Raw genomic sequence first — 22,670 nt, forward strand, 5'->3', positions numbered from 1 at the left:
TCCTATTAGGGCAAATCATCGCATAGAGGACCTCAAGTGACACGCCCATCTCAGCCACAGCTTTTAGAATGTGAGCCTAAGAATAGCAGTAAGAACACTCCGCATGTTGGGAGCCCTAAGCCTACTGACCTATCAACCTGCTCCACATTAGAAAAACCAATGCACAAGCTTATGGCAAAATTAGTTTTGGATAAAATATATTTCACATACAAGTGTATCTGAGATGAAAGATTTATATCTCAGGAAAGAAACAAGGTAAGTTAGCACAGTATCACTGCAAAGCACAGAAGCATTCACTTTTGAACAAAGACTGAAACAAATTTTCCAGATCTAACAAATGTTCTGAATAAACGTAAATCTTGAATGAGTAATAAAAGCATAAAAAAGCAACAGAGAAAATATCAACTGTATATCAAAAGTTTTCTTTGAAATATATAAATTCATAGAGTGAATGGCATTTCTTCTCCTATAAGCAATTTCCACAGAATCTAAGCTGCCCAGTGTCCCATACTACTTGTTTATAGTATTTTCATGGAATACATTTGGATGTTTGATTTCAAGACTTCTTGCAGGGGTATTAATAACTATAGTCTTTTCCCCTGCACAGCCAGGCCCTGGGAAGTGATGTCTGAAGGCAGGAACCGCTCTCAGCCAGCTGCTCACCCAGGTACATGTCAACCATGGAGGTAGGCAGGCAGGCCCTGTGGAGCCTCACCAGCTCACTGCAGAGTTAAAAGCCTGCTTCGCCGTTCTAGCTTGGCTGCAGCTACTCAAGAAGGCAGGAATCCATTAGCAGGCATTCCATTTCTCAAAAGAATTAGAAATATAAATATTAAATAAAACTTCCTTAACTTTATAAGGTTACCAACATGTTTTAGACTTTTAAAAACACCTATTAAGCTAAAGATCTCTAAACACTTAATTGCCTAGAATCACAGTCTGTAATCTTGGCCTCAAAGAAGGAATTCATTTTGGAAAATTCAAGCTCTGGTTCAATAATAGAAAAGGATATAGTGTATTTTAATTGAATTTTGTGCATCCAATCTAATGTGTAAAATTCATGTTACTTGAACTCATACACTAATACTTAATGTTCAAAAATATAACTATAAAATTAATCTTTAAAAGAATCAGCTCCTTCAAAAAAAATTTACAATATGTTCCTGGCAAATCTTTAAGTCCAACTGATTCTGTACAGAGAAAGGAAGGAAAGCTCTTTATTAATTTATTTTGATTTAGAGAAAACGAGCAAACAGTAAATTATGAGGAAAGTTTTTTTTCCTTGAATCCCATGTATAAAAATAAAAGAGACAGAGCCAATACACTCTGCATCCAATTTTGGTTTTGTTCAACAAATACTCACCTAAGGATGCACAGGCAGATTCTGCCTCCTGACGTGAGCCTGCAGAATCCAAACCTCTGCTTACTCTCAATGTCCGTCAGTACAAAGGTAAAGTGCTGTCCAACTTGATTCTGAGACACCCTGAAATGCAGCACCATTAAACACATAAAGCCTTGCATGATGATCTTACAGAAAAACAAAACCAAGAATGTATACAGCACTGATTTCATCTTTCAAATTAGTTGAAGTTACAACTATGTTCTAAAACTACAAAAGTCTGAAATCTAAAGCTAAATCATGAGTTTCATAGTAAATTGTAGTGTCTTACACACTATGCAATTCAGGATCTAATTCCTTACCAGGAAGTCATGACCCAGTTTACCACAAGTTTTCCTAGACTGAAAGTAGTCATAAAATATTACAGACTATCAAAATACCATGAATGAAACTACAGAAATAATAAACTGTACATGGTGACTGGATCCTAGCCTCAATGACACTAAAACTGCTTAGAGAGCAAATCATGTTGATCTAGATTCCAATGGCGGTCCTCACCAATTTTGTTTAATGGATTCTTCTGTTGTCATTCTCACCCAATAAAGTACCACACAAAATACTCTTGGTTTCTCAGCATTCCCTATGAGGGCTATCAACATATCAAGGAACAGATTTCCAAATGCAAAGTATTCAATATATGTGGCTCACTGATAAGTTTTGAAGAATTCTAGCTCATCTTTAACGCTCCAATGTGTCACACTGAGGTGTAAGAGGCAAGACAAAACATCAGACTAAATATTTATATTTTAAAATATATGCACACATTTCCTGGTTATCATCTTGGCATTAGACAACCAAAACAAGATATCTAAAATACTAAAGCTTTGATTACTGAAGAAAAAAAGAAATTACAGTGTACCAAAACTACAAACTGTTCAGCTAGGAAGTCTTGCATCTCAAATGAGGAATATTTAACAAATACTCTTTAAGCATAATTATTTAAAAACTTCATGAAACTTCAAAGAAAAAAAGCAACAATTTATATGCCCTCCACTGTACAAGGCTAATAATTGTGTATTTTTATCTTTATCTTTCTTTATTTGACTGTTACAATCAACTGCGAAATTGCAGCATGGCAGAGGGTGGGAGGGAACACAGCTAATTCTGAAGGAGTAAAACCAGGAAGGTCACGTTCACCAGCAGTGCCTACCAAGATCCACTGCCCATCAGGGGCAAGTTTTTGTTTTTAATATAGTAATACGAAAGTATGAGAATCTCACTAATCTTTAACAAAATATTTTTCTAAAATAAAATTTCTTTTAAAAACTCCTCATGGCACACTCTTAAGAAAACTGATAATAGGGTGTGAAAATTACATGAAAAACAATAAATGATTTGTTATTATGCTCAACGGGCTACAAATTCTATTAAATTCCAGCTACACACAAGTAGTTCATTCAGTATTTTTTTTCAGTAAAACATAAGCATAATGAGATTATCAAACTGCTAGGAGGATTTCCCACTATCCTTCCACAATATTGCACTATTTCTATAAAGCTATTCTTGGAAGACACCAAGCCATGAGTTTTACTGCATCATACAGATGGTCTTTTCAATTAGGGTGAAGTGAGACAGAAACCAGGATATATACATCTAATTTCAAAGGACATGATTCCAAGCACATCAAGGATATACTCATATTTTTTTTCCTTGTGCTTCCTATATGTAATTGAAGCATAAAGCAAAAGAGATACAGCTTATTTGCAATACCCTTTCAGACTTTTCCTAAGTGGCCACCATAGATAAAACAAAAGATAATGATTTTAAAAGGTTTCTTCCTTGCAAATATTATTTAATTTTGAATCTGTAGCCCTTTTTTATAAGCAATGAAGAGTACATACATTTCATTTTTATAAGCACATAAAATCATTTTATGATGTGCACTGCAACAAGCGGAGCTTATTTTAAATAATGACTTATACTATACCTTTCAACGTCAAAAGGGAAACAGAACTTTGGCACGGTCTGTAGTACTTCCTATAAATGCAAATGAAAAGAAAAGCTTTAGAATATTTTTAAAAGATGTAGTTAAAACTTTTTAAAGACAGTGTCTAGGAGGGAAAAAGTTTTTTTCTTTTTCTTGTGAAAAATAGCACAGGTTCCTAGACTAAAATAATTGATTATTAAAAAGGAATTACGTTTGGGCTTTGGCAGATTGCAATGACAATGCCGCAGGAGCCCCAGGAGGGAGCGGCCTGGCCTGAAGGGTATTAACACCCTTCACATCGCCGCTGGGTTCCCTTCAACAAGGCCATATGGATTTTACAAGAAGCACCACACCATATGGGTAAGCCACGGCTGCTGCTACTTGTACTATAGACTAGCCAAAGGGACTTCTGACAGATCCTGGCTCCAAAATATAAACGTTGTTTCAATTAAAATGCAGGCAGAGAAAAGGGAATGAAGTTGGCAGGAGAATGAATTTACTGAGAGGTATAAAAATACTGCATGTGTTATAGTCAAATGCTTAAAAAAAAAAGATTTTTCTATAGCTAAAGAAACACATTTTTACAAATATGCTTCAACAGCTGGTACTAAGTCTTATCTTAAATAACACTCTTGCAGAAATATGTACACAAAACCTTCAATTAAACCACAGCCTCTAGTCTCCGCTCTTGTATTTATGAATTACCTAATATTACAGTCAACAATGAAATTCAACTTAAAAGAGAATCCAATTGATTCTGAAACTTCAGTAACTCCATAACCATATTAAAATTATTGTGAAGCATGTCAGAGACCACATGCATAAACAATTGCAACAAAATGCAAACAACTGTTAACCACTGGGAAAATTGCTTTTAAATATTTTGCTAAACCTAGAAAACAACATAAAAACTCTGATTCAAAGGTTAACTTTAGAGTTCAGTTTTATACAGATTCAAAACTAGGTGAGTTTATAAGAGCACAGGTTTATGACCAGATTTCCTATTAAACAATACAGAAATAACAGTAAATATCTTAATGTAGTATTCATCCTCCCAAAAAATCTCCTCTATCGCTACAAACACACAGAAATCAGTATCTGAATATTTACATATAAGTACGACATTGAGTGCTTAAAAATTAAATTTCCTGCACCTTCAAAATAAAGAACGTAATAAGGTATCAATTAAAAACAAGACCTTGTAAAATTCCAATACCAACACCTAAGAAAGCTTAAAAGCCTGAGCTCACAGAAGTAGGGAGGAAAAGCCCCATATTAATGAAGAATTTTCTACCCTCTAGGGCAAATGCTTACTATGAACACGCAGCTTTAAAAGTATGAGCATAGTTAAAGGAGTCATTAAACTTGAAATAAACAACTTGGGCTGGAAAGTATTCATTATAAAGGAAGACCATTTCCATTTGACCACTGCTTAATCTTTATCTTGTGGTGCCTAAAATGAAGTCAAACATCATATACACTACACCTACAAATACTATCCAAATATTCTCCTACAGAACTGACAGCATAATCTTGACAACAATAAAGAACGTATCTTTAACACTCAATAATTGCCTCAAAATATATCCAAATTGGTAATATATCTCACATCAATCTTAAGACTCAAATTAAGAAGAATGCATCCCAGTTACTTACTGCATCTTTCACACCCTCCCCCTCCCTCTTCCACTAGTAACACACATGCACACACTTCTGCCAAACAGCCTCAGCTCGCTTCCCAACTGGCAGAAGCATCCCTCAGGGGACAAGTCTTTAAACCTCCGCACTCTTTAAAATTCAACCAGCCAGCAGGTCTATAGACTAGTGTATAAACAGTATAGACAAAAAAATATCCTCTCTCAGCTTATGCCGGTGACAAAGCAGCCCGGCAGCTGACTGTTTCTCCCCTGACAGTATAAGCTGGGTTTGCACAGATCAATAGTCAAAGTCCTACCTAGCTCCCAGGGTGTGGGGTTGTTCCTTAATTATAGGTGCTATTTAAACTGAAATTAAAAAAGAAAAGAGCAGACAAAAGGAATAAAATGCATGTGAACTGCTTTATTGGATCCTTCTAGCAATAGTGTTAATTTAAAATTATACTTCTCCATTTATCAGAAAAGGCTGGTATTTCTATCAATCCTGTGTTTCTCTCCCACTCACTCTCTTTCCCCCACATACACGCACACGCACACACACACACACACACACACACACACACACTCACACACACACACATAATTGTATGCTGGTGTCCAGAGACTATATGAAAGGTGTAAGGTTAGAAGAACTATCCACAAGTTTTAGGTTTCCTTTTTCTAGAGGCTTCTGAGCTTTTTTAAATTTCCTTGGCTAAGAAAAATTATTTAGGTTTCCTATTTTTACAAAATGAATTATTGTAACAAAAATGACATACTTGGTAGTACAACTCAAGTGATTAAAACCACAAATAACAAATAGAAGAGAATAAAATACAGATTGATGAATAACACAATGAAAGCAATGATCATATGCATTCTGCTTATGCCCTGCAAACACATGTGTTAGCATATTAATGACTGCAAAACAGAACTGATGACATTTAGACACTGGTTTTTATTTGGTTCCACAGCAATATATCGATTAAATTGCATTGAAATGAAACGCACAAGAGAGTATACTGCTAATACTGGAGCACTATATTAATGTTTTGTTTCATGAGTTTAACAATTAGCACTAAAATTTACATATTATACACAGAAACAAGCAATTTTTTTAAACATTGTATTATTTTAAAATACCACAATGTGTAAAATTTACATTCCGACCAAATCCCAGCACCTAGGAAGGTCTGGGAATGTCCCTGATGAAGATCTAGATGGAACGACACGCCCCTTTCTGTGCCCCAGGAGTTTTCCTCCTCAGCACTTCTTCCAACATTTCCTGGGGAAACCAGTGTTCTCTCAGGTCCATAGTTCCCGCTCACCACACTCACTAGGGATTTGTGCCTAGTTAATATTATCTGTGCCCTCGTTTTGACTACAATGATTACATCTTAGTTAATATTATCTCTGCTCTGGTTTGGACTACAATGATCACATCTTTGGTGCTATAATTTAGACATTATTCTGAGTTCCTGGATTGCACACATCTAACTGCTTCCTAGTACCACTTTCTGAATGCCCTAAACACTTCAGATGTATAACTGAAGTCATTCTTTCCTTTTAAGTCTTCACTATCTAGAATGGCAGTACCCAAAAGCCTGTTACCCAAACTGAAAAACATGGTAGCCTTTTAGACCCCTTTCCTTTTCATGATTCCACTATATAATCACTTATAATATCCCTAATTCAATTTCATAACTATCTTGTTCCCAAATTTCTCAATGGGAGAGTGGGAAGAACTAGAAGGAAGATGGGAAGGTATCAGAATCACTTTTAAGTGTTTCTCAAACATGTTTGGTCATGAGCACCTGTAACTATGGAATCAGATTTTGCCTATTTAAGGGGGCTTTAAGTAAACAAGGAGTAGTCACATCTGAGGGCCGTTTAATGCAGCACGCTCCACGGGGACCTACAGTCCTCTCGGCTCTGCAGTGCTGAGTCTGCTGGTTTTCTCCCTCAGCTACCTTTATTACTGCCACATTCAGCTCATCACATGAAGGCACAGCAGCAATGCAACAGCGATGGGTGATGTCTCTGTCTCTAAGGCTGTTTTATCATGATCGCTGACCTTCTCATCACATCTAATTAGCCACAAGGCTACAGGTCACTCCGATACTAATCACCACCAAGAAAAATGGTTACCTCTGTTTGCCTTAACCTTACACTTGTTTGTGGAAAAGTCAGAATTCTAATCCATTCACCTTTATAATAACCATGAAACACAGATATGAAGAGAACCTTGAAATAAACTGATTTTTCTACTAATGCTCTTGAAAAAAAATGCATATCACATAATAGAATTACACAATTTCATTAACACAATCTTATTCAGAATAATTTTCAGAAACAAGAGTGACTATCCAACCACAATTTTCACAAAAGCAGTGAATTTTTAGAAAGATAATTAATTCCTTTTTAGTATTTTCTATGTAAATAAATGACTATTGATACTATCCATTCTTAGAAACATGTTTTAAACTGCTTAGCCAAAGAAAGTTACAGAACTCAAAACTGAGACATCCAATTTGTGCACAAAGTTGTTGCAGGGCGTCACAGCAAATTTTCACGGACAATGCCAGATATGTTAAATTTTCCAGAGAAGCACAGTTAGAGTTATTCAATCAGATAGAGAAGCAGGCATCTACCACAACCAGTAAGTTGCCACACGGAACACCTGCATCCCAAATCATCAGAGTGCCTGAATTGGAGCCCAGGTCCGCGTTCAGTCTAGCTTCCTGCTAATGTGCACTGCTGCAGGTGCAGAGGACAGCTCGAGTGGAAGACCTGGGTGAGGTTTCTAGCTCTGGATTTCAGCTGGGACCTAGGCTACTGTGCAACCATTGGGGGAACGAAGCAGTGGCTCTTGCTCTCTCTATGGGAGCACCTTATTCAATGGAAGGATGGCACTGTTGTGGTAGATTATGGAATCAGCCTCTTTAAACATCATCTTATTTATTTATTTATTTATTTATTTGTTTGTTTATTTATTTATTTATTTATTTTAGGAGTATTTTAAATTTGGTAACTCTGTTTTAAACCCAGAGCGAGGAAATAACTCTTAAGTTTTTCTATGCATTGTTCTGGTTAGAAACTATTTCTCTTTTACTTTCCCTGCTTTAAGTGGGAAAATCACAATGAGTTCTGACTCTAATATCATTGAGAATTTTAACAATGAATCAAGTTCTTATTTTCTGTCAAAAGTTAAACTAAATTTAATCAGTAAGAAGATTTAAGCAGCTTCCATGAAGAAAATACATTTGCCTGTGCAAAGCAGTGAACTCAGAAATGGCAATGTTAAGGATGTGTGTTTTGTGTGTCTCTGTCACTGACTGTTGATGACACATCTGCAGTCTGAAATCACTTTGGTGTTACCTAACCCAGCACAAAGGGTAGATCAGAAGCAGTGCAGAGTGACATCGAAAATAAGTGAATACAGAAATTACAGATTCACAAGATGGGTAGTGTGCTTTGTAAATAAAAGCCACAATGTACTGACTCTCGTAACTGACAATAGAGGGAAGCACTTAAAGAGCATGCAAATGGGTTCACATGTAAGTAAAAGGGTTTCTGATTTTTTTTTGTAAAATTCCTATTGTGAACTGCCTTTAAATTTTTATTCCTAACTTAATACCAGCCATGAAGCAAGGACATCAGTGGCATTACTCTTCTCTAGCAAAGAAAAATCCACTTTAAGAAGACTTTTACCTTAATAATCACAAAACTCCCTCATCATTCAGACCACCACCTCTTCTCTTGGTCTCATTTACCTCTATCTTAACTAATAACATTTTACAGGCCAATGGAAGTATGAAATAAAACAGGATCTTGCCTATAACCTTTATTTGGTAAACGTTAAAATATCCCAATACCAGGTAATGGGATATTTAAAATAAATATCAGGCAATTACTTAAATAAAGATAAGCAGGATTAATACAAGTAAAATAACACTTCCAAGTTTTAGAAAGAATTCATTTTTCCAGTGTTTGCTCGGTTGCTCTTGCTCCAGAGAGTACCAGGATGCTGCCGAGGGTAAAGAAAACCCAAGTGCTGATTTTCAGAATCCTGAAGACATAGTCGACCATAAGAAAACAAATGAATTCACACAGGCACATATCTAAGTAGTTAAATGCACCGTGTCTGGAGTTAACACTCATTTTAGGCTCTGCAAGATACTGTCCGTGTCCTCCAGACACTTCATCTGGAAAGAGGCAAAAATTCAATATACATATGCCACAAAATTAGATGAAGATTTATTTGGGAATTAATGATTAAGTGAGAATAAAATAAAACTCCATGTAAAATTGTTAACGTAGTGTCAAACACACAAAACCCTCTCAACATCCTGTGCTCACGTTAACTACTCAGTTTTTTATGTAATTTACATAAGATGAACAGATCTTTGGTTTTTCGTGATACACATTCAGAAGCACAGTGTTGCCCTCCTCCTTCCCATACGGCTTTGTCCAAAATTATTTTACAGTAGTATATTCAGTAACAAGGTTAACTTTTAAAATAAGACTTATTTTATTATTTTTATTGGAAAGTCAGATATATAGAGAGGAGGAGAGACAAAACGATCTTCCGTTCATTGATTCACTCCCCAAGAGCCCACAATGGCCAGAGCTGAGTCGAACCAAAGCCAGGAGCCTGAAGCCTCCTCTGGGTCTCCCACGCAGGTAGAGGGTCCCAAGGCTTTTGGACTATCCTTGACTGCTTTCTCAGGCCACAGGCAGGGAGCCAGATGGGAAACAGGACTGCTAGGATTAGAACCAATGCCCATATGGACACGTGCAAGGTGAGGACTTCAGCGGCTAGGCTACCGTGATGGTCTCCAAGCTGAATTTTTTGATATATAAAGGTATCATGACACAGCAAGCAGAGAAAACAGGAAAAAAATTAAAATAGAAATCCCATTATTACTCAGGATAAAAGTTACATGCTGTATCCAGCACTTAATTCCCAGTATGATCATCCCACCTGTAACTCTCAAGTTTCATAAGCAATCCAATGAAGAAGAGATTCATTCATTCAATCAATATTTACTGAGTGAACTACATTAGGCAGCCTGTGTTTTAATGTCAAAATTTCAACCTACTGATATATAAAACGATAAAAAGTATTAAATGGAATAATATATCCACCTCCTTTGAAGATTTTTCTTATATTTTTATAGATTATAAGTTTATACACATAGAAATATCTATATGTAATAGAAGAATATTAAATAGATTGAAATGATCCTAGTTATAAAAATATAATAGAATCAAACATTGTTTCACAATATATATAAATCACTCATTACATATAACAAGCTACTTTGGACTACCATATTAGCCACCTTACAAAATTAAAAATATCTTTAAATTGTCATGCCAAAAGACATGTTTAACTTAAAGGAGAATTTTTTTTATAAATTTAACTTTTTATTTATATATGCACTAATCTACTTGATAAAGACTAGTTATCAACACAACTGAAGCATTAGCCAACTTGACAAGAGGAAATATTTTTCCTTTTTTCTATACCCTAAAATTAGGATTTGGAAAAAAAATTAAAATTGATTCTTTTTTCTTTCAACTGTCTTGACCAATTTTTCATTAAAACTACCCTTAGAAAACATACCCTACGAGGATGGCATCAAGGCACAGCCCAGTAAACAGCTGCCTGAGATATCGTGAGAGGCTGGCATCAAGGCACAGCCCACTAAGCAGCTGCCTGAGACACCATGAGGCTGGCATCGAGGCACAGCCCAGTAAGCAGCTGCCTGAGACACCATGAGAGGCGGGCATCAAGGCATAGCCCACTAAGCAGCTGCCTGAGACACCATGAGGCTGGCATCGAGGCACAGCCCAGTAAGCAGCTGCCTGAGACACCATGAGGCTGGCATCAAGGCACAGCCCAGTAAGCAGCTGCCTGAGACACCGTGAGGCTGGCATCAAGGCACAGCCCAGTAAGCAGCTGCCTGAGACACCATGAGGCTGGCATCGAGGCACAGCCCAGTAAGCAGCTGCCTGAGACACCTGCATCCCATAAAGGTACTAGTACTAATCCCAGCTGCTCCACTGCCTGTTCAGCTTCCTACTGATGTGCTGCAAAAGCAATGTAGCATGGCTCAGGTCCATGGGCATGGCTTTACTCAGGTTCAGCCTAAGGTATTGTGGCCTTTTGAGAAGTGAACCAACGGAAGAAAGATCTCCATGTCTTCCTCTCCCTCTGTAAAACTAGGTCTCAAAGGTTTATAAAATATAAAAGCAAAAAACACATACCCTGTTTAAAGAATTATGATATTTAATTTTGAATGATCTTTCTTTGCTTTTTTGTCTATTTTATATGCTTCCTCAGGATTGTGGACTACCAATCTTCTATTTTCTAAGATTCATTTTATTTTTATTTGAAAGGCAGATTTATAGAAAGGGAGAGATAGATAACTTCTGTCTACTGGTTGACTCACCCAAATACAACAGCCTGCCGAACCAACCCAAAGCCAGGAGCTGAGAACAATGGGCTTCCTCCAGGTCTTCCATGTGGGTGCAGGGCCACAAGGACTTTAGCCATCCACTGCTGCTTCCCAGGCCATAAGCAGGAAGACGGATGGGAGGTGGGGCAACCATGACATGTACTGGTTCCCATTTGGAATGTCCTACCACCAAACCTTTGAACCATATCATTTCTCTTATTCTTCATCTCTAGACTACATGTAATGCTCTTCTTGCCATATTCATGCAATATTACCCATAACATACCTTAAAAACTATGTTGTGTGTAACAGAGATTTTAATGTCAGAGCACAAAATCATAATTGTACTTTTTATTCCCAATTCTGCCTGGAACCTAATTCAGAACTATTCCTAGACTGCCTTACAGGAGGACTCGTGTTATAAACCAGATAAGATTTTTATGGTCTCTTTTGTCTGAGGTTTTGAAGAAATCATAGTTTTGAAAACAATTCAAGGATTCTAAACTTCAAAGTGTCTGAAAAATACAGCTTTGAGGCATAATTTTGCTGAAACTGGCTTTTTTTCGGGTAGTCTAGGCTGGCTTATAACTCTAACACGACATATTTCAACAGTTTAGGTGCAGAACAGCTTTAGGAGGGGTGTACAGAGAAATCCTCAATATCCCAGTGAGGAGTAATATAAAATGCTAAATATTATAATGAAAATAGACACGAGACAGCTGAACAGTAATCTATACCCATTTTAAGATGTATAGAAACCAGTTGTATATAAACTAAAATTGAAATGTCAATGAATGAAGTAGTCACAGGATGTGGTTAAGAACTTGCTTTTTTGTTTTTAATATATTGGTTACTCAATATTATGTCAATTAATTCCATAACATTATAAATTGTTGCTGATGTTATGTTGGGGCTTTTAATTGATTAGGATGATACTCTGCCAGCTCTACCTTAAGACCAGAGATGGTGTCCTCAACAAGCCATTGAACTTATCTGGACAATAAGATGTTGGACTCTGTGCTTGGTATATGCTTGCAATGAAAGAATCTCAACTGAACTTGAACTGTGGTAATGCAACAAGGTGGAGGAATCCACCATGGGGGGGAGGCGGTTTGGGGAAGGGTGGGGGCAATCCCAGTACCTATAAAACTGTGTCACATAATGCAAAGTAATTAATAAAAAAAAAGAAAAAAGAAAAATACAGCTTTATGTGACTCTTACACTCCAGGGGCAATAACATGATTATTAATTATTTATCCTAAGCTTTAAAAGATTGTAATAATTGCAATGGCACTAGTGAAACTCAAAAAAAATATCCATTTTTATACCTTGGAAAAATCACAACTGATTGTCCATTCAATTATTTGGAGGCTCTGTCTAGAAGAATTTAACTATAAAATTATAAAAAGAATTCAGTTATAAAAAAATAGATTATTGCATAGACTTTTCAGAGGTACAAAGTCTAATCAGTACTAACACATGTTTACAAACTAAATGTAAAATATTTAAATAGCATACATTCCTTTTATAAATATGTAATGCATTTATCAAAGTACTAAGAACATTAGTAAGAAAAGAGAAAATACCAGGGATTTTAAAAGACAAACAAACTAAAGTCAGAAAGGTACTTTCTAAGGCCATAATAAAATTACCGAGGGAAAAAGAGAAAAAGTCATACAGAAAAAGAAAGGTGAAGAGGAAACGAGGTGTTGACCGTCATGAAAACTGAGGTGTAAGGAGAGAGAGCAAGAAACAGGTTAGAAAGGAGAGATGGACAAATCTCTGAACTCACACATCTCTTACAAGACTGAATCATGAATACAATATTTAAGCAGACAAGCAACGAGTTTAACATTTAAGTACACAAGCCAAAAGTCGTGCTATTTAATAGCAAAGCAAAGCTAAACAAAATTTCCATCAAATAAAAGCCCAGGACCAGATGGCTGCACCACTGTTCTAATAAACATGTTATAAAGATTTAACACCAAGGTTTCTTAAATTATCCCAAAACATAGAAAAGAAATTCTTCCAAATTCATTCTAGGAAACAAGCAATACTGTGGCATCTTGAAAATTGGATAAGGACATTTCAGAAGAAGAAATCTACAAAATGGTATCTAGGATGAACTGGACAGATGCACCTAGAAACATTTATTTCTAATGAGACAAGACAGTTCCCACAAGACAAATACCATACATTTTCTCTGATACATGGCAGTTGATATAGAGTACTAAGAAAGTGTTAAGAAGGATACTGTCATCTTATAATTTGATTGTTCTTTACACATGTTTTCTGTATTCCTGTGAAATATATCTTTCCAATCTTTTTTACTTTATTATTATTATCATTTTATGATACAGTTCCACAGTTCCCATGATTAGGGAGGCACCAGGTGTCCTATACAGCTAGGTTGTTGCTGGTGGTGATCTTGCTGGAACCTGTTTGCTGTTAGGTCTGAGGGCCACAAGGACCTTTTTTGACCCATAAAATGTGAGAGTCGGTATTATTTTCCCTATAGGACCAGTGCAGTGCACTCAGTTCAGTGAGTTCTCTCCCAACTCAGTGCATACACAGCTTACTATTGTCCCTGCAATCATAAGTCTTTGCCACACCATACAAAATGGTGCCTGATGTGCCACTATTAGAGTTCTTGATCTGCTGGCTATCAGAACTAAGGGCTACCTGGACCTATCTTGGGTGGAACCTGTAGGATGCCATGTTGTTGCAGTTCGCTGAGCCAGAAGTGAGTTCACACACAGCTAAGTGCATACACAGTCCTGTCACATATCCTTTGCCTCCCTATTCAAAATGGTACCCAATTCAGCTCTAGGGGTAGACTCAGCTGTGAAATCCACCTTTTTCCCGCACCGCCCATCACCCATCTGGAACCTGCTGCTCTGTCTCTGCTCCTTGTCAAATCAAGCAGACCAGCAGACAGGTAGTTCTTTGTCTGGGTTCACCTCCTCAGCTCCAGGTGAATGTCCCTTCCCACCTTGTTGCTGGTGGAGTTCCAGCTGCTGGTGCAGTTCAGATCACTGCCTGAAGAATCAGTCACTGCTCCACCACACCATTGTGTCTGCTGCTTCCCTGTGTCTGTCAGTCTCCAGGTGACTTTCTGCTGTTGTTTTGTACTCTTCTATTTCCTGGAATCTGTCCTCTCTGCTTCACACTGGCTAATGTTTCTCCATCTGTTTAAATGTGTCTTTACCCTATTCCACCATCTTCATCTTTCTACATTTTTACTTGCTGAACATATACTTAGTGGTGTATTAAGCCTGTGATTATAAAGTAAAATTTAGTTGTGCTACTTTAAAAATTAAAGAAAAAAGAAAGGAAGGAAGGAAGGAAGGGATTACGAAGTGGAATGAAATAAGTTTGTTTCTCAGAATTTTATCTATGAATAAGATCTGGATCAGATTACAATGCCCAATTGGACCACTTTCATTCAACATAGTACTGGAAGTTCTTACAGGACCAAGTTGGCAAGGAAAGAAATAAAATCTCTCCAAGCTGAAGAAGTCAAATTGTCACTGTCAGCAATTTATCGCTGTTAGCAGAGATGCCATCATATAAAGTCAAATAAAGTCAACATATTAAAAAATTCAGCATTCTTAGGTTTCAAGAACAAATTATCTGAAAAAAATCAAGACCAAATTGATGACAATTTTTTGTAACTATAAAAATAAATTATAAAATTCCTACAAGTAGGGTGACATGGTGGCTTAACAGGCAATTCTTACACCTGCAGCACTGTAATTCCATATGGGTACTGGTTCCAGTCCCAATACTCCACTTCCAATTCAACTCCCTGCTTATGAACTGGAAAGCAGCAAAAGATGGATCAAGGCCTCGGGCCCATGCATCCATGCAGGAAACCCAAAACAGGTTCCTGGTTAGTAGTTTCAGATTGGATTGGCTCTGGTTCTTCCAGCTATGTAGGGAATGAACCAACAAATGGAAAATCTCTTTGTGTATCACCTCCTCTCTGTAAACATCCATTTCAAATAAAAACAAATCTCTTTTGAAAAATTCTTACAAGTAAATTTAGTGAGGGAGGTAAACGATCTCTACAAAGAAAACTGCAAAACATTGATGAAACATATTAAAGAGAACACAAACACCACATATTAGAAATGGAAAGACACCATATACTCAGGGACTGCAAGAATCAATATCACTAAATCGTTCATACCATCCACAGACTTAAGTTCCAATGACATTTTTCAAAGTTAGGAAATAAAAAATCCCTAACACTTGTTTGGAACCACGAATGCTATGAACACCCAAAATAATCTCTGGGGGAAAAATAATTTTAAAAGAAAGCAAGAAAGAAGAAAAGAAAGGAACAAAAAGAAACTTGAAAGCACCATACTCTGACTTCAAAACATACAGCAAAGGTACAATAACCAAAACAGCATGTAAAGGCATAAAATAGACACAACAGAACAGACCCCCTAGCAGTAAATCCAGAAATCTATAATTACATAGTGACAATGATGAGAGGATCACAAAGAGAATAAAACCCAATCTGTTCAAGAAATGGTGCTGGAAAAACTGGATATCAAGCTGCAAAACAGGCCAGCATGTTTGCTCAGTTGGCTAATCCTCCAGCTACAACAGCAGCATCCCATATAGGTGCTGGTTCATGTCCTAGCTCCTCCACTTCCTATTTAATTTTGTGCCTATGGCCTGGAAAAACTGTGGAGTATAGCACAACGCCTTGGGACCCTACATCCACTTGGAAGACTCAGGAAAGGCTCCTGGATCCTGGTTTCTGATCAGCTCAGCCCTGGATGTAGTGGACATTTGGAGAATGAAACAGCAGGTAGATCTTCCTGTCTCTCCTCTCTTTGTAAACCTGCCTTTCCCATAAACATCAATAAACCTTTAAAACAAACAAAAAAACTAAATGTAAAACACTAAAATTCCATTCATGTTTCTCACCACACATAACAAATCATAATGAGTTTGAGGTCAGAAAGACCTCAAAATAAGACCTAAAACTTTTGAGATTATGAGAAGTAAACATAGGTGAAACACTTCAGCACATTTAATAAGCAATAAATGCTTCTGGATCAAGTGCCAAAAGCACAGGAAAGCAAAGTTAAAAACAACAACAACAAAAATCAGACTTATGACATCTCCTCACACAAAAGAGTAAAGAGTGTCTGCTCTAAAAGGGTACAATCAACAGAGCAGAGAGGCTAGCTGGAAAGTGGGAGGAAATGTTTGCAAATCAAGTATCTGATGGTTACTGCCAGACTAGCAAAAAGAACTCAACTCAGTAACAGAACATTAACAAAAAGCCAAAAGATAATGCATGTTCCTGAAGATAGAAAATAAATGGATTAATGATGTTTAGAATGTAAATTAGTAAATCACGTAAATCAGTACACTCAATACGAATGGAGGTTCCTCAAAAAAACTAAAACTAGAACTACCACATGATCCATCAGTTTCACCAATGAGTGGAAATGATGGATCATATGGGGAAATAAAAATCAGTCTGCTGTAGAGGTATCTGTATACTCACGTTTATTGCAATAATAATCCTACCAAGAAAAAAAGGACACAACCTAGATATCCATCAATAGATGGTTTAAGAATGCACAATACACAGTACAAATACAGAATGGAATAATGTTCATCCACACAAAACAGAAATCCTATCACTGGCAACACGGATGTAACTGGAGATAACTGTAAGTCACATAAGACAAGCACAGGAAGACAAATGTCAAAGGATGTCACTCACATATGGAGTCTAAAAAGACTGATCTTGTGGAAGCTCAGAATAAAATGGCGTTGACCAAGGCTAGGGAGAGTCGGAGCAGGGAGAGGTTACTCAGTGGGCACTAACTTCCAGTTAGGCAGGAGTAAAAGCACCTTTGATCCACTGTACAGTGTGATAAGAGCTGGTGGTAAGTTACCACATACTTCTCTAACTAAAATAAAGAAAGAATTTGAATGTTTTCTCCAAAAAGGAAAGGTTGAGTGTTTGATGACAATGATATGGTTGTCCTAATTAGGTATAATGAAAATACGTAACAAATATTACATGGTGTTCCAAAAGCTTGTTAATTGAAGATTAAATAATAAAAAAAGATACAGACTATTAAGTATTGAAAGAGTACTCAACCACTTTTGGTATTAGAATCACAACAAGTGATGAGTCACCAACCACATCAGTGAAGTTAATCATGAATCAGAAAATTCTGGTTGTTACAACTGACACAACAAGTGCGCCTGTAACACCTCAAAGGACTTACTCAACTCTTGGTTTCCTCTGAAGCCTAACATCATTTGTAAAAATAAAAAAAAATTTTAAAAAAAGGAAAAGGAAAAATTTATATGAAATTGACATTGCTTTAGCACCACCAGAATCAATTTTCCCTGGCAGACATTTCAAGAAAATGTGAATTTAAAATGTGTTTATTATCTATCTAAATAAAGACATGATAAAATAAATAAATGGCTTCTGGAACAAGAGAAGTACTCAAAATATATTATCTCGCTTAGCTTATACAATCATATTTGGCCCCTTTTATACATGAAAAATTTTTAAAAATTAAAGCACAGAAAAGCTAAGCATCTTGTCCAAAGTCACACAGGAGCCGTGGTGGGGACTGGATCGACTTCATCCTCATGACTGTTCCTATGTGTTCTCTGTTTTCATTCAGATTATAATGTATAATCATCCAATGCACAAATGACACACCTGTTTTACCTCCTTTGCTGGATACCCTCTATACACAGAGAGTTAAAACTATACAATCAATAGTTCAGAACTGAAGTTTAATTCAAAGAATTGAAAAATAAAGGGGTGGGTTGTAAAGGTGTGAAAGAGAGAACAATATGGAGCCACAGAAGCGACTCTTCTCTGCTCTAGGTGCTCTTTCTTAGCAATTAAAACATAAACCAAACACCAAACTAAAATATAAAAACAATGCTACTTACATCTAGGAGCGTTACTACTGAGAAGATCAAGCCTAAAGGAAAAATGCAACCAATTGCATACTTCCTTTGAAATAACAGACATGAAAAAACTTGCACTTATTTATTTTATCTCACAGAAGAGCAAATTGCAAGCAATTACCCTTGAAAAATTTTACTTAAAATCTGAAACAGAATCCTGTGTCACATTAAAAACGAAATCGCATTAGAACAAGTAAACACTAGAGCAACACAGGAAGGAAGGGGTTAACCAAGCTATGATAATGACCATGGAAAGACTACTTCATTTTCTTAGAGTAGCAATCTCTCAGTGTCTGCTCAGATGGAGCTGTGATCAGTAGACACCCTGGAACCAATGGATGCACAATGAGCAGTCCTATTCAATAAAATTTGTTAAACTGCCTCAATTAAAAGCAGGAACTAAATATTTGGTAGTTAGACAAAACCTTATTTAAGTGTAAACAAGCAAATAATCCAGTGTCTAAAACTTTTTTTTTTTGTATTTTGAGGTCATCATAAATTACACAAGAGTTTTCACTTACGAGAATATACTCACGCTGTAAGTTTCAAATGTTTTAAATTCTGAGTGTGTTGAGAGTGTTTCTTGAAATTCTAAATAGAAATGCTATATTATTTTGCAAACTTATTCTGCCACACCCACTACAGAACACCCACTTCTTGGAATAAAAGTCCAGTTCATGCTCCCTGCTGATGTAATCTTTGGCCTCTTGCTGAGATTATAAGTGAAGGTGCCAATTTTGTTCCTACTTCTCATAATGGAGAAGCCTTTCAATGAGAAACTGAAAGAGGAACACTAGCTCTTTTTTTTAAACATAAAGCCAGCAAACAGCCCTCACCAAATAGCAATGCATTTTGGTCACTCCTAGTCTAGTCCGCTTTGGCACAGATGAACTTGAGAAGAAAACACAATTTCCTGAGTCTCCTATGAACAATTTTACTCAATAAGTCAAGAGCTATAAAAAGTTACTTGATGAACTTTCTCAGTTAAGAACTAACGATTCTCTTGAATAGATTATCTCACAACTTGGGACCCGGCACGGTAGACTAGAGGTTAAATCATCACCTTGTATGACCCGGGATCCAATATTGGTACTGATTTATGCTACGGATGCTCCACTTCCCATCCAACTCCCAGTTTGTGGCCTAGGAAAGCAGTAGAGGATTGCCCAAAGCCATGGGGCCCGGCACCCCAGTGGGAGACCTGAAGAACTCCTGGGTCCTGGTTTCAGATCAGCTCAGCTCCAGCCATTGCAGCTGCTTGGGGAATGAATAAGCAGATGGTGGATATTTGTCTCTCCTCCTCTTTATATCTTCATTTCCAATAAAAACAAATAAATCTTAAATAATCTCACAACTTCTATTTCTTCTTTGCATTGTTTTATTGAAATACATGTAAAGTGAGTAATTCTAAAAAGCAAGAATGATTTAATTGTAAAGCTATATTAATATTCTTTATACTTCAATTCAAACTTTCACCAACTAAAAAGCAAAATTAAAATAGTTGTTTCACTAAAAATGTTCTGGGAAGTATGACCTTCATTCAACAAATCTCAATCAGTTTTGCTTTTGATTCTTCAGGAGCCACCAGAGATCTCTAATTTCTACATATAATTTATTTTGAAAGAAAAGCGGGGGAGGAGGGAGCTTTTTGAAGGAGACTGAAATGACCATGTGTTCTTGAAAAGGTTGCATAAGAAAGGACTTAGGATTTCCTTCTTTATACATTGCAACACTTGGATTGCATTGTTTCCATAATTTATCTAAGTTGACTTTCCTACAATGTGAGCTACTTCACTCATTGATTCAACACATTGATTCAATGTGCATTAATAAGTATTTGCTATGTATAAAAACTTGGGATTCAGAAACAAAAGTTTCTGTTATTTGGTCTGAGGGAAACAAAACTTTTGAACAGTCTCATCTCACTTAAAATTATCTTGTCTGAATGTCTGGGTCCAATTTTTTCTAGCTTTCCTCTATCTGCCATTTCCACCAGGATGTTCACACCTCCCTCTTCTTAAGCCTTGATGGGTATCCCCAAGGCTCTGTCTTCACTTCTCAACACTCTGTGGGGAATCTACTCTAATTAACACAGAGAATACAATCTTAGGTCTTCACAGCAGAATACTAGGATCAGAATGCAGCTTAACTACTCCACACTTGTGTAAAATATTTCATGTAACTTTTCTTCTGTGTATCAATTTCCGGAGCATTCAGGATCAGGTGTGTTGATCCTATCTTCTGCAGCTTTTCAAAGCACATTAGCAGGGAGCTCATTCGAAAGCAGAACAGCCAGGACTTAAGCTAGCGATGGCTTTAGCTGCTATGTCACAATGCCCAGCAACTGAGTTGGCACCTAAACTCACGAGGGAGGTCCAGAAGAAACTCCTGACTTCATCATGGCCCAGCTTTTGCCATTGCAGCCATTTGGGGAGTGAACCAGCAGGTGAGATTCTTTCTCTCCTTTTTTTCTCTCTGTAATTCTACCCTCTAAATAAACAAAATAAATTTTTAGAAGTGGGTTTTAAAAATTTCAGATCCATGCCCTTTCTTATTTTCTCTTTGATCATCTAATTAAGGCTTTCAACAGTTTTCTTACACAACTGCAACAATCTTCAACCTAGTTTCCATGTCTCAGCCTTTTTCCTCTCCTATCAAAGAACCTAAAATCCCTTCCTAATACTGAAAGATGGGTGGGGCTTCAAGACCTGCTGCCTATGCACCATCTATGATTCTGCATTTCCTACAGATGCATAGCTGTTTATAATTTGACCTCAACTACATTCACACAGCCTCATTATCAAGCTCTATACTAGCTACACAAGCCCCAATTCTAGCTATACTAAATAAGCAACTATTTGGAGAAGTTCTAACGACTAATTTATATTTGGCCTTCACTGCTGTTAGGTTCTTTTGACATTACTTCTCCTCCTTAGCATTACATATCCCATAAGTACACCTTTTTTCCTGCTTTAAATCCATGTGTGGTCATGTAAAAACTTTTTAAACTGTTGTGATTTGTAATATAAAATATAATAAATGATCCTAGCTGGCAAGCTAACATCTGTAAAGATCTAAAGGAGGAAGCCACATGTATTGTCCATATCCTACAAATCAAAATATTCATAAAAGTCACAGGGTCAGATTACCAAATTATACTTCTTCTTACAGATTTAAAGAAATAGGTAAATTTGCACAAAAACTTAAGTACTCCTACACTCTTATTTATCTCTGACTGTTGCCTTGGTACGCTGAATTTCACTTACAGACGTATTTACTTACAAGATATTCTCACAGAACACCTAACATATCCAAGATTGAAAACATCATTCTACCTCAAAGATAATCCTCCTCTCAAATTCTTACCTATATACTCTCAGGCTCACCTTCCTCTAGTGTTCATCCAAAACTTGGAGTCAAGGAACAACCTTTTTTTTTTGCCTTTTCAATTTTATTTATTGGTCTATCTAGCCATTCATTCCTTCAAAATAGAGATGGATATTAGATAAAGAGAGACCCATTGGCACATCCCACAATGCTTCTCGGTAGCCAGGACTGGGGCAGGCTGAACCTGCAGGCAAGGAATCCTACTCAGGTCTCCTGCATAAGTGGTGGTAAGTCAAATACTAGGGTCTTCACCACCAGTGTTTTCTTAAAAGCAAGCTGCAGTCAGCAGCCAGAGGCGAGCATCAAACCCAGTCACATCAAAACTACTTAAAGCCAGCCCAGATCTGCATTTTGCAAGCATGATAAGTAGACTGCATTGTTGTTTCATTTAATTCAAATATGCCTTGGATAAAACTACAAGTCACCAACTAGGACTTTTTATCAAGATAAACTGTAATATTAGCACTTATCTGGAAAACACATGTGAATAAGTAACTGTGTATTTGATTATATTCAATAAGTCACAGAAAGTAATTTGTTTTTTTTTAATTTTTTAATTTTGTGGTACAATTTCGTATAGACTAGTAAGTAATTCATTTTAAATACAGTATTCACTATGACAACCAGTCAAAATATTATATACATCATGAAATTAATTTTTGAAACTCGGTCTGTTTTGAAAAGGTCAATTTTAGTATATTACTTTAAATAATTATAGAAACATTGATCTCTAGTGTTATGCCTTTAAAATTTTCCTGATTTGATCAATTTACACTGCATATATACATTGAAATTACTATACCAATCCTCATAAAAGTGCACAAGTGTTACATGTTAATCAAAACCTTAAAAATATGCAACGTTTTTCTACTTGCTACTTGTTC

The 22,670-nt window shown here is 36.6% G+C and overlaps 1 protein-coding gene across 2 annotated transcripts in view; it reads right to left on the minus strand.

Moving 5' to 3' along the window:
• Positions 1–22,670, minus strand: part of DENND1B (DENN domain containing 1B) — a 217,548-nt gene that overhangs the window by 139,319 nt on the left and 55,559 nt on the right. For both annotated transcript variants that reach the window (XM_040985408.1, XM_040985407.1), the window contains exons 4-5: positions 3,327–3,376; positions 1,364–1,483 (exon numbers count right to left, since the gene is read on the minus strand). In XM_040985408.1, the coding sequence (XP_040841342.1) occupies positions 1,364–1,483; positions 3,327–3,376 (170 nt within the window). The remainder of the gene's footprint in view (positions 1–1,363; positions 1,484–3,326; positions 3,377–22,670) is intronic.

Source organism: Ochotona curzoniae, unplaced genomic scaffold, assembly GCF_017591425.1.
Source record: "Ochotona curzoniae isolate NIBS_2020 unplaced genomic scaffold, NIBS_Ocur_1.0 contig_430, whole genome shotgun sequence".
In the NCBI taxonomy this organism is placed as follows: domain Eukaryota; kingdom Metazoa; phylum Chordata; class Mammalia; order Lagomorpha; family Ochotonidae; genus Ochotona; species Ochotona curzoniae.